This window comes from Chaetodon trifascialis, chromosome 7 (genome assembly GCF_039877785.1).
Source record: "Chaetodon trifascialis isolate fChaTrf1 chromosome 7, fChaTrf1.hap1, whole genome shotgun sequence".
Classification (NCBI taxonomy): domain Eukaryota; kingdom Metazoa; phylum Chordata; class Actinopteri; order Chaetodontiformes; family Chaetodontidae; genus Chaetodon; species Chaetodon trifascialis.
In genome coordinates this window covers 26235484-26248128 of record NC_092062.1, presented here as the reverse complement: position 1 = coordinate 26248128, position 12645 = coordinate 26235484, and the positions used below count along the sequence as shown (strand labels likewise).

The following is a 12645-nucleotide window of genomic DNA, read 5'->3' as shown; positions in this document are numbered from 1 at the left end:
GAAATATGTCTGAACTGTAGTGCCCATAAGTCACGTAATGCAATATCAGGAAACTGTACACAGCGCCAGGCTTTTACTCAACGATGTCAGATGTACGAGAGAGGCTGGAAATTAAATGCAGGTGGAGAAGAGTTTGGATTGAACACAGTTTCTGCCTTTTAGAGTGCCCTGTTGTGAACAGAGGGCGTTATCGCCTGGTGAAAAATATAAAACAAATAAAAAACAGTGCTCATTTAACTCAAGACGAACTCAAGAACGTTAAAACTGCTGGACGTAGCTGGTGTGTTAGCTTTTTAGCAGAAAGAGTGGCTGGCTAACATTCGCGAGCTAACTAGCTAAGTTGTGAACTTCTTAGCGTACTGAAGGTAGTGGCAGCTATTTTGGCACATCTGGTTGCAGAAGTAATAGTCCCTTTCATTTTTTCCCATAGACGATGTTACGTGACGCATGTAACATCGTAGCTGAGTCATCACGGTGCAAAATTTATCAGTTTTGTTAGAAAATGGCTTAGCTTCAAACCTGACATGCGCTAAAGGAGCTAAAGATGACACTGCTGAGAAAAAACAATGATACAGTCTGCAGCTTGAAGTAGCCTGTTTTTCTGGATTCTGGCTGAATTTTGGATGAATTCAGCAGCTAAGTCTTCACAAATTCATGCACTTTGAATTTGCCGTGTTTCCGAGTTGTGCCTCTCATTTGTTTTCTTCACAGCCACAGCGGTCAAAGCTCATGGCTATTGTAGGATTTCTCAGAAGCAGAAACTCTTCAGAAATGAATTGCTCTCAGCGCTGTGGGATAGTAAGTGCTCCAGGATTGACACAAGAGTTGAAAGTTTAAATATTTCAGTTTATGCAAATGAGGCAAACTTTGCTTGGAAGCTGTCTAGTGCCAAAAAAAAGTGATGAAAGGGACGGAGAGTTTGGTCTGTGCTGGGATTCTGTGATTCTTCTTTTATATCATCGTTTTCTCCAAGCTCGTAAAACAAACGAGCGCTGCAGGGCACGATGTCACATAAACTGCTGGGGAAAGAGGTGACACGCTGAAAGCTATTAGCGTTGACCCCGCTGTGTGAAGGGAAAAGTGGCAGAAGTGTTTCATGATTCCTCTGCTCCCGCAGGCCTTTTTCACAGCAAATATTTTTACCCATCATGGCAGGAAAAGAACAGGAGTTACTAATATCATTAACAATGCCTCTGTTATGCTCAACAGTCCCACTAAGCCTTGACAGTGTGACAGTGAGCCGGCACGCACAATACAAGGACCCTTGAACTGAAGCAGCTAAATGAAATTCAGCCGTCGTTAATTCCATTATTTTCGCCCGTGCTTTTCTTCCTGTGGCACGTCGAAACGTCCCCCTGAAAAAACCTGTTGGTTCATTGTCACAGTAATCCCCACCATTCATGTTCTGTGGTGAACATTTGCAAGCTAGCTAATTTAGTGTCACTACTATTAATCCGGCTTCGACTCACATCAGCTATGCCCTCATGTTCACTGGTTTCTGACGAGGAGCAGGCACTTAACTAAACGTTTGTGGTAACATCTTGAGGAAAAATGTACGAGTTTGGACAAAATATAGCATCCAAAGCTAACAAATGAGAGTTAGCTACTGCATGAGGATCTCTAATAAATCTGAACAATAGGACCATGAGGATCACTTTTATTTCTGTGGAACTTGCATGAAGTATTAGAAGTGTTGGTTACGGCAGTCATTGTAGAGAACTGAACAGAGCTTATAAGCAAAGCTAGCTCGGCCAGTTTGGTGTATTCATCCTGATTTTGCCTGAAAAGTAACAAGGGCTGTTTTTTAATGCACATCTTGCTCAATGCAGCTTTAAAGACTCTTCTTCTGTGACAAATGATGAAAATGTGTAAGTTACGTGCAGTGCCATGATTGTACAATGGAAGCTTCCCTCTCCATCACCGCTCAAAGAAATTCACATTTTCTTTGTTTTAGCAGACAGAAACTTTGTTTTTGTTGTCACCCTCCGAACACAGAAGCCTGCCTTCTTGTATCCACTGAAAACTCTGAAAATATTCTGTGACAGACCTTTAACAGGGAGTTTATTTGAGATTTGGGATGAATTAGGTTGCTTTTTCACTTCATGTTGACCCATGAGAATATTACATGCCTTTCCAGAAACATATCAGAGTGTTACAGTAGCTCAGAGCTTTATATTATCTTCTCTAAATATTAAATATCAGATGTTTTGTATGTGCCCTCTACAAATCGCAGTCATATCCAGTAATCCACAGACACACATGCCAACATTATTATTCAATGTCATATACGGAGAGCTTCCTGTAACGCTTTGCATTGGATAAATCGTTGAAATGCAGAGAAATACAAAATAATCAATGACTATCATTGATTCTCAAGCTCCGCTAATTTCATATGTTGGCATTTGCAAATATTCAACTCAGATTTTCATCACATTTAAGTCACCTCATTTTTTTCCACTTATAACTTTGAATATATTAACTAAAGTACTCCTGATAAACCCGACGGGGTTAGGAGAAGTATATGGAATATACAGTATTACTGTTACACTCAGTACAAGCAGGATGCGCAACGATGAGGCTTTAGTGAAAAGACAAAAAATATCTATATTTTAATTTTAAATTTTGAATGCAAAATGATCACTTTCTGTCAAGCAGCTACACAAAAGAGAATACACACAATCTCATGTTTTACGGTTCCACAGACTGAACAATAAGACATGAACCGCTTCATTTTGGGCCTGTTTGCTGGTTAAACGCCGGGTGGAAAGCAGATTTTATGAAGAGATCGCCACTCGGTGACCAATCTGTCCAAAAGCCTCTGAAATATTGTGTGAATTCTCTTTTCCTAAACATCTTATTTCCTCTCACACGACATATTTTTAACCGCTGTGTTTTCCCACATGAACACATGAACTCACATCTCCATTCAGTTCTTCACCCCCCCCCCAGCACGCCCTCAGTCAAACCACGGGAATTATGGGAAATCTCCGTATCTGACCCAATCCTTCCCTGAAGAACACTGATTAATGTGCACATGTTTTTTGTGTCTTTTCTGTGTCTTTCAGTGCGTCTGTGTGTCGGATATTTCTGTGTTTGTGTACGTGTTTGGCACCTGGGCGCATTACTTGGTTGAATGGTGGCGTAGGCCAGTTGTTGTGGAGCGTCTGATGATGTGTGACGTGCGTACTGTGTTTTTGTTTGTTTTGCGTCAGAGTTAGAGCTCTTCACCTGGCCAGACAGCCATCTTAAGCCATACAGGGGTTCTTTTAGTTATTAACTGCCATATGTAAGTTGATTACAGGAGGACTTACAGCAGGTTTTTACTTGAAATGAGGTGAGAAAGATTTTACAGTTTGCTCTAGACATCCACGATTCAAATTGATTGGAGATTGGAGGAGATGGGTAAGAACCTGTGTGTATGACACTCTCTAATATACACTCAACATTTCAGCACTCCACTAAGTGTTTTGTGTTTCTGTCTCCAGTACAACAATTTGCCATTAGCATAAAAAACACTCACATCAAGCTGTAATTGAATGCACCAAGTAATCAAACACTACAGCCCACAGAGAGAGAAGCAAGTTTGGTAAGTTAAGAAAAGAAAAAGGATGTCAGTAAACATTTTGCCATGTCGTCGTTCAGCTGCTTGATTTCCGATTTTAATAGACATGTGTCTTGCTCCACACATGGATATTAAACGACGCTGCTGGTGGTGTTTGAGCGTAACGGAACGAGTGTTAGTGGAGTTGTGTTACTGGCATCCTGTAACTGTCTGTAACCATAGATGCTGTAGCTGTTCATAGCACCAGTTAGCAGCTGAAAATGTTTGCATTCATTTTGGTTCTGATTGAGAAGAGAAAAGGCCTGATAATTCACATCCAATTTGGGGGTAACTTTTTTCTTTTTACTCTTCTTCTCACTTGAAATGGAAACACCTTCCACTCACAATGGACACACCCATCAGATACAGCTTATCAAGTGATAATTTGCTTTTGCTCCTTTTTGATTCATTTTCTCTACTGGATGCAGACCAAACTATCCCTCTGACTTCCTGTCTTTCCCCTCTACAGCATGTCATTCCATTCGTGTTACAGTATTCATACTTCTTGTATGTAAGCATTACAGTGCTGTTCAATGTCACACGTATTTTCCAGTGTTTGATAACGAACACACCTGAGTTAAATTATTGCACATATTTCCAAGCTCTTTCAAATGGCTCTGCACTCGTTTTTTTTTTTTTTACTCTTTTTTTTTTCTTCTTCTTCTTCAGCGAAACAGAGTGTCTGTAATTATGTCTAGACACCACACAGCAAATGTGCCAGGCAAGATAAATCAAGTGCGATTAATTCAAGAGGTTCTACCCTGGTCTGGTGGTAAAACTGTGATTTTCAGCTTACAAAATGCTTCTATATTCAAATCATCTTGCAGTAGCTCTTGGATAGATGAATAGAGTCCTCATAGTTGTCTATTGGCACAATAACCCGATTGTTTTCTCTCCCCGCTGCTCCCACACAGACGTCAGTGAACAAGGCCGGGAGTGAAGGCCTTGATATATACTAATAATGACACTAGTATTGCACAGCTGTTATTCTGCGCCAATGTAAGTAAGAACAAATGGCAAAACCAAACTTTGACCTTAATCGCTGATCAAAAGCTCCGACCCAGGGCGAACCCCCACGCAGCAGCTCACTGCTGGGTGATGAATGGGTTTGGGTTCGACGCTTTGGTCGGCGAGTCTGACAGAGGTTTGGCTTTCCTGCCAGGCTGGGATGCACCTTTATCCTGCTTTTTGAATTTGGCTCTGAGCTCTTTGTGGCTTGAGGTTACTTTGCATGTCCATAGTAACAGGCTGATGCTACAGTATGTGCTGTTAAGTTATGTCTAGGATCCTTTAATTTAAGTAGCTGCTCGAGCTCGCACATTTACGTAGAAACTTAAGTCCTTATTGATTTGTACTTATTGGCAAAGAATGACTCATTTGACTTCCTTATATTTTCCTGACACCTGTCACCCGACAAACACCCCTTGCTACTCATCCGGAGAGGATCAGGACCCTTTGACCACATGAGTTTTAATCCCCCTTCATCCCCTCTTTCCCCTGTGTCCCTTTTCCTGTGCTGCCATTTCTACTGGTGTACGTCACGCATCAACTCTGTGACTCATTTGGCACTCTCTCTCTCTCTCTCTCTCTCTCTCTCTCTCTCTCTCTCTCTCTCTCTCTCTCTCTCTCTCTCTCTCTCTCTCTCTCTGTCTCTCTTTCTTTCTGTGTGGTTCTTCCAATCCCTCATCACTTGTCTTTTATTTTCTACCTCCTCCTTACTTTGCTGCTACACGAACATTTCCTTTCCATGTACTCATTCCACCGGTTCTGTGTGTTTGTCAATGTTTTCCACTTCCTCCCGATTCGCATCCTTCTCTGCCGATGTTCCTCCTTGTCCTCTTTATCCCATCTGTATCTCACTATTCTTCCTCCCTCCCACGCTCTCACACCTCTTCAACATGTGATTTTTTTTCCTTCCACATGTCACGTTAACTGCCTTGATTGGACACCTCCTTTGCAACTCCCCACATCCCTCCCATCGCTCATTGAATGGCCTCTCTCCTACGACCATCTCTCCCCGCTCCCACTCCTCTTTCCCCTCCCCTCTCTCTCTATCTCGCTAGGAGGACCAGCTTTCCTCCCTGGGTTCTGCAGACCCCGGTGTGAAAACTGAAGGTGGAGGGGGAGGTGGAGGAGGAGGAGGACAAGGAGGAGGAGATGGAGGAGCGGTAACCGACGATCAAGGCCTCAGAGTCTCTTCCTCGGGCATTTCCTCTGACAGCTCGCCCCACAATGGAGTCCTCCCCCAAACTGTAGACCCTCCCTCTCTACCCACTCCTCATCAACACCCTAGTCAGAATGGAGAGCTCCGTGGCAAACAAACATCCTCCCCCATGACAACCTCACAGGCAACCGGAACCACAGCAACAGCAACTACAGGCATAGCAGAAGAAGGGGGAGTAGGTCAAACACAGCACTGAGCCAAATCAGAGAGAGATGACACAAAGGAAACCAGTGTCCCCGTCTTTCCCATTTAGCAAGACAATGCTTTGAAAAGAATTCGCCACACGTAGACATTCAATCCCCAGGCGAGAGAGAGAAGAGAGGTGTGCGGGAGACGAGTAGTGCTCACGCAGCTACTGTACAGCGCATAACACACGAACACACAACACAAAGGGCTCTTCAACGGACACTTGTTCTCTCGACGCTCATGCCGAGCCTCGGCCGGTATCAGTCTTGCAGGACAAGATAATGATACCTTCCAAGATACTGTTTGAATCAGTCAAACAAAGCATTTGACGTAGATACCAAGCCGACACGCGAACACCTGCTCTGCGGCGTCGTGAGAAACCAACACACACGAGGAACAAACACGGTAGAATGTCTTGCACCCCAAAGACTTCATAGTAGCCATTAGCAAGTGCTATAAGCTAGCCTATAGTGAGCCTTGACTCCCATGGATGTAGGTGCATTAAATGAACCTATCCTGAACACGCCAGGCTGCAAATTGTTTAGGCAGAGATGTGGTGATGTGGTCTGGCTTTCTTAGTGCCTTGGAGTGTTTTTCAACAGGGTTTTCCAATGGAGATCTGATACAGAGGTAACAGGCGGAGATCCGAGTTAGCCGCGCTAGTCAGACGAACGATCTGTGGGCCGAAAACAGAGATTCAAAGACACAAGATCAAGCGTCGTAGAGGTTTGAGTGACGGAAGACATTTTTGGGAACTTTTCCTCTTTTTTCTTTTTCAATCTAAGGGACTTCTTGTTTTTGGACTGAGCTCGTGCAATTTTTCTCTTCTCAATCTCAGAACCGATATGTGATAAACTGGTGCTAAACAGAAACAAATGGTGCCATTTTCCAAGTCAAATGTCTGTGTCTGCCATAGCACTGCCTCTTTCATGGTTCACTCACTGTCTTTTCTTTCTCTCTCTCCTGCGTTTTGTCTTCGACAGGACCCCCTCCCCCCCCCAATATGTTTTGTATGTGTCTTTGTCTTTGTTCTTTGTGCATCCTGTTGTTGTTTTTATGTCTAATGGGTTTGTCGGGGTTTCCATATCTGTGTCTTAGAAGCACCCTCCTCCAATCTCTGGTTTTATTTCCAGTTAATAAAAGCAGCTCCCCGAGTCAAAATTGATGGATCATCTACTAAGCAGGTTATTTCATATTTGTGGAGGCCGAGCGCCAAAGAGCACTAAAGATTTTAAGACTGAATGAAGCTGCTTTGAATGAAATGGATGAATGAAGTTAAGTCCCAATTTTAAAGGTTTTTTTTCTTTTAGTTAAAATTGGTGGTCCATTTCGTTGATGTGCTGCCGTGATTACTTTTTATTCAGAAAAAAAAAAAAACATTTTTAATCCATTTACTCTTACAATTTGCAGCAAACATTAGTGTTGTAAGTGCACACAAATACTAATGACAGATTAGTAAATGTGCCCTCGTGTTTTCAGTTTGAGGCTCTTTCACTGCATTTTATTACAGTAAACATTGCCACAATAACAAGGATCATCTTGTTCCCAAATATGTGTGAAAAGCTCATTTCAGCCATTTAGATTTGCTAAGCCTGCCATTAAGTGCCTGGGATAAATAAATTGAGCATCCTTTGGCCAGAAGAGTAGCTAGTCGTCGACCAGATGCACGTTATGAAGCCTTGCTTAAGACAATAGGAGTATATTACATCCCTGATGCTTAAAAAAACTCATTAATGACATTCTTGTGTGTGTAGTTTCCATAATTTGAAGTTTCATTTCAAATTCATTCAACCGTTGAATTTACGGTAAATTTTCGAAATATCACATGATGCATTTTTGAAATGAACTCTTCAGTTTCTCATGTGTCAAATGCGGAAGTCACCAGTCTGAACTGTTTGTAACGTGTATCCATATTCCTTCATTCTGTGTATGAACTGTCTGCTGTAAGGTTTGTCCGGGTGTGAACTTGTTTCCGTCTCCGTAGCCTCACACGCTGGTGTCGCTCTGCAACAACTCAGCTCGTTTGAAGAGGAGTTGAAGAGTTTCACATCAGCTCTGTGGCAGCCATTTTTCTCTTCAGAGAGAACAAACCACTTTCTTTGCAGTGTCAAAGGTCAACATGGCCGATGCTAGTACTTCCCAGGCCAGTGCTAGTGGATTAGCTCATACTTACAGTGAATGTGTAACTGTTGAACCACCAAATGTCAATAATGCTCGCAGTCTCACGCAGGGAAAGATTGTCTTCTCTCTAGATTAGGGCTACTTTTTTCCTGTGAAATTACCTGTGTGTGAAGAATGTTGGATTTAAAGCGGTCTAGGTTTGAACATCAGTGTCTCCTCAGAGATGTGAGATGATCCGTGATTGAGAAATTAACATTGCTGTGAAAATACCTCAGTGACTCAGGTAAACAAGCAGTTGCCTCAGAGCTGAACACAAAAACTATAGAAAAGAGATGAGTCCAGCTTTGGAGAGACTGCCACCATGCAGATACTCGGTCTCTAGCTATGCTTCAATAGCACCTGATCAAGCACCCTCCCCCGTTTCTTCTCTCTCTCTGTCTCCCCTTTTTTTCTCCCCCTAGCCACTCTCAAAGCTTCATGGAGGACAATGTGGAACCTAGTTGGCTGATGCACCATCGGCAGTCCGCAGGGTGGCATGGCCAAATGTCCAGAGCTCTCTCTCGTGACGCGATTGGCTGACAAAGGGAGAACTTGGGGCATTGGTCCCATTCTCTTTGCTCAAAGGATGGTGCAGAGCCCCAGCGGACCATGTAAGGAAATGCTGGGTGTTTTTTTTTTTTTTTTTTACTTATCTTGGGCCCTCTCTCTCTGATTTGATAACAGGATTTTTTTTTTTAAATGTGTTTGACGCCTCTTGCTTGGATCTACATTTTACTTTTAAAAAGGTAGGCTGGACACTTATTGGCGTTTGTCAGCCTGCCGAGCATGCAAAGAACAGCTATGCAGTCTGATCAATCAGCAGAACGGAGGAACAAAGGCCAAGGAAGGCGTGATGCTCAGAATGAGAGAGAGGGGAGGTGCATTGTGGGTAAGATGTATTTCAAAGGTGCTTGACTTCTCTTAAAATTTCAGTCAAAGCTGATTTACTTTCAAAGCATTTATTTCCCTCTATCTCTCTCTCTTATAGTCTTTTCAAATTACCCTTTGATTCATCTATTCACTCTTTATCTATCTAGGAACGCATTATTTAACCACGTCATGTTTACTCCAGTTTAGACGCACTTGATCTCTTTCTTGATTCATTGTTTTAGCTCTTCCGTTCCGATTTCTTTCAGACTTTGATTTTAAAGGAAACTAAATATGCACAGCCTAATACAACAAGTGAAACTGCTTCAGAACACAACTCTTTGCTTCAGCGAAGACTTTGAAAAACCGGACAGAATGTTATTATTTATATTTCTATGATACTGCTTATTCTTACGATAGTATATTAGAAAAGAAAAAAACTCTTCATCAGAAATCTTCCGGAGCAGATATTTATTTCTTGATATAGATAGATGCCTCTATCTAATGGACGTTCATAAATAATCCATTTTATATGAACCGAGTTTTCTTACTAAGACAATCTTGTGGAGAGAATCATTGCCCTAAAGGACTGTGACGAAAGGGACAAAATTGTGTTTTGCCTACTCCCCTTACAGCAGTTTGCACGTTGCTGTGACCTGTGCCCGCCTTCTTCTTAGCTCCAATCATACAAAACAAAAAAAGAAAGAAAAATGTGGACGGATGTTTCTCGCCCAACAATCGCCATGGAGCTCTCCATTTACGGACGATGCGAAAGCCTCTGGATGAGGACGTTCTTACGGCTGTTTTGTACTCCACTTCGACTATCTGTCTGTAGAGTTTTAACCGAGCAGAGGATGAACTCTTGGTTTCAGTGTGTCCACATTTCTGCGGTCCAATTGCGGTAAAACTCCCCATTTCTTTCTACGGATGGACTCCACTGACACCAGTCTGAGTTGAAATTCCTGCCATTTCCACTTACGACTGACACAGAGAGAGATATGTTAGAGGTCCTGCTGAAACGAGTGAATGTGTTTGTATATAAGTGTGTGTACTGGCTAAATCTTTGTGTATATACTGGATAAATGTGTATATATGGTATGTCTATGTGTATATACAGTTTGTTTGTATATGCAGAGTGTACAGTTATTTTTTCCTCTAATGTTTCTCTCTCTTTCTATGAATAGGTCTTCTCAAGTTACCAATACTGAGGCATGGAAAGGTTTTTAAATGTACTGAGCTATCAGAGGCACTTTTCTGTGCAGACTTAGACTATCGGCGAGGTCTGTCACTTACGGCTGCATTCTTGAAGCTCTCATACGACAAGTAATCACATAATCTTAAGCTTGCACTCATTTTCTGACCAACTAAAAAGCTTTTCTAAGTAGATTTGGGTGACCAAGCAATGTTTGTACATATATAGACTAAGACAATTTTTTCCAGAAACCTCCATCTGCATTTCTTTGAGAAGTCTCAACCTGTTTTGAGTTCTTGCGTATCTGACTTTCACTTTAGGTTCCTATGGTATATGTTTGCAACGGTTGTCATTCAGAGTTATATATTTATTCCGACAACCCTTATATATTTCTTGAAATTTTGTTCCCCAAATTCTGCCTCTCATGGAGCCGTCTAACCTTTTGTTAAGATTCGGTTAGACTGGCAAATCCTTCCATGAAAGTATGCTGTCATTACTTAACATTGCTTGTTTTGTATAGGTCCTTACTAAATAAGTGTGCCTCCCCCTTATACTCTTACTAACCTTAGCTCCATTAACTCCGCTGGTCACTCATACTCATACCCCTTGACAAGCCATAGCCCCCCTCCCCAAAACTCCTCTATTGTTGTTTTGACAGGACAGACATTTGGGGATTTTGTGTATATTAATGGAAGAGTGGTGTTGAAGAGTGTATTGCAGTTGTATATGGATTTGTTATGAATGTGGATATTCTGATCATTGAATTATTATTGTAATAATGATAATAATTATTGCCACTTTTGTTGATTAATTCCTTTGATGCGGTTGATGAAGATGCCATTGTTCCTTTTTTTTTTTTTTTCTTTTGGAATACACCGGAATTTATATTTTTCGGGTGGGTGAATCTGGAGATAGAAATACGTAAATAAATTAATAAATAAACAAATAATTAAATTCTTAATTGGAGTGTGGAAATGTGTGTTCTGTTTCTTAATGCGACTCCTGAAAGTATCCATCCACTTCAGATCAGAGGGTAAGTGGGATATTTTTATCCTTATTGTCAACAAATCTCAAGAACACCATTTTTGTCCAAAAACGATTAAAACACATCAAAAAGCCACAGTGCTGCACTGGGTGACATGTTCCTTCATTGCCATGAACACACACACTGTAGTTTATTTTTACTTCCACATACACCCTCCTGCTGCCATAAATAACCACTAAAGCACCAAATGTGTGTTAATCCTCCGCTGAAAATAGTTCCTAACAGTTCGCTCCTGTTTGAGTAATGTTAGCTAAAAGCAGCCGTTCAGAAAATCGCTGAACCTTTTTCTCTTTAATGACTTTATTTATATGTGACCCATTATTAAGGATTTACATCTTCAGCAGGAGCAAATGGGCCTGAGGCTCAGTGTCATAGACAAGGAGATGTCGAGGAGGGACTAACATGCTGCTTTTGGTCTTTTCGTGGGATTCGCTGACAAAGACAAAAATGCAGAATATCACCGGCTTCATACTTTAAATGGTCGGAAATGTGGTCAGCCTACCTTTGGTCAGGATGTAGTGTTTAGTCGCTTCATTGTCAAATAGGGCTATTGATTACTTGTTTAGTAAATGCCATAAAAATTAAATTTTAAATTAACAATTACGAAAAACAGAGAAGCACAAAGCAAATGTTTTGATGAATTATCAAAAAATTGTTGTCAGCTAACCCTCAGTCGATCAGCTAATCGATTAATTGATTAAGTGACTAATTGTAAATGAAGAGGCCCACAGCATACACATCCTCTTTAAAAGGATATGAAGTGTAAAGAAACTAAAACCTCTATCAAGTCAAAACACCACACTTTATATCCGAACGCCAGGTTAGATCACCGATCTGCTTTGATGGTTGTACCTTTCCTCCGGTGTCTGCAGTAGATTCACCTTCTGGGCTTAAAAGCTCTTTCCTTCTTATTTTGTGTCTGTATCTGTGGTTAGATCACAGGTAAACTTGCAGGAGCATCACAGCGCTTGCTCATCTGGGTCATCTGCATTTTCTCTGCGTCTCAGGGCTGTGATTCTCCTCTCGGTGAGCATAGCAGATCATTTCCTCACACTCGGCTGAGGTGCTGAGAGCGTGGATGGCAGGCAGGATCTGGGAACTGGGGACTCGACTGAATATAGCAAGCTTGTAATTATCCTCATCCTCCTACACTTAATCGCCTGCAGTTCCTTAGTGGGTTGGCAACTTCTGAGTTTGGACAGAGCAGAAAAAAAATGAGCACAATGGAGGAGCAATAGACGGTCCATGCTGTGTGAAGAGAACAAACAGAGCTGAGAGTCCCACCTCAAACTGCTCCAGACCCGAGCATGAAATACATTCATATAATTTAATCTGCCTGCTTAAATACCGAAGAACAATCATGCAATGAT

General features: G+C 41.7%; 1 protein-coding gene across 8 annotated transcripts in view; it reads left to right on the top strand.

Moving 5' to 3' along the window:
• Nucleotides 1-11191, top strand: part of syngap1b (synaptic Ras GTPase activating protein 1b) — a 135680-nt gene extending 124489 nt beyond the window's left edge. For 7 of the 8 annotated variants that reach the window (XM_070967450.1, XM_070967445.1, XM_070967448.1 and 4 more), the window contains one exon: nt 8594-11191. In XM_070967450.1, the coding sequence (XP_070823551.1) occupies nt 8594-8711 (118 nt within the window). In that variant the 3' untranslated portion in view covers nt 8712-11191. Of the gene's footprint in view, nt 1-5664 lie in introns of all 8 variants that reach the window. The other variant, XM_070967447.1, reaches the window with a different exon arrangement.
• Nucleotides 11192-12645: the final 1454 nt, after the last annotated feature.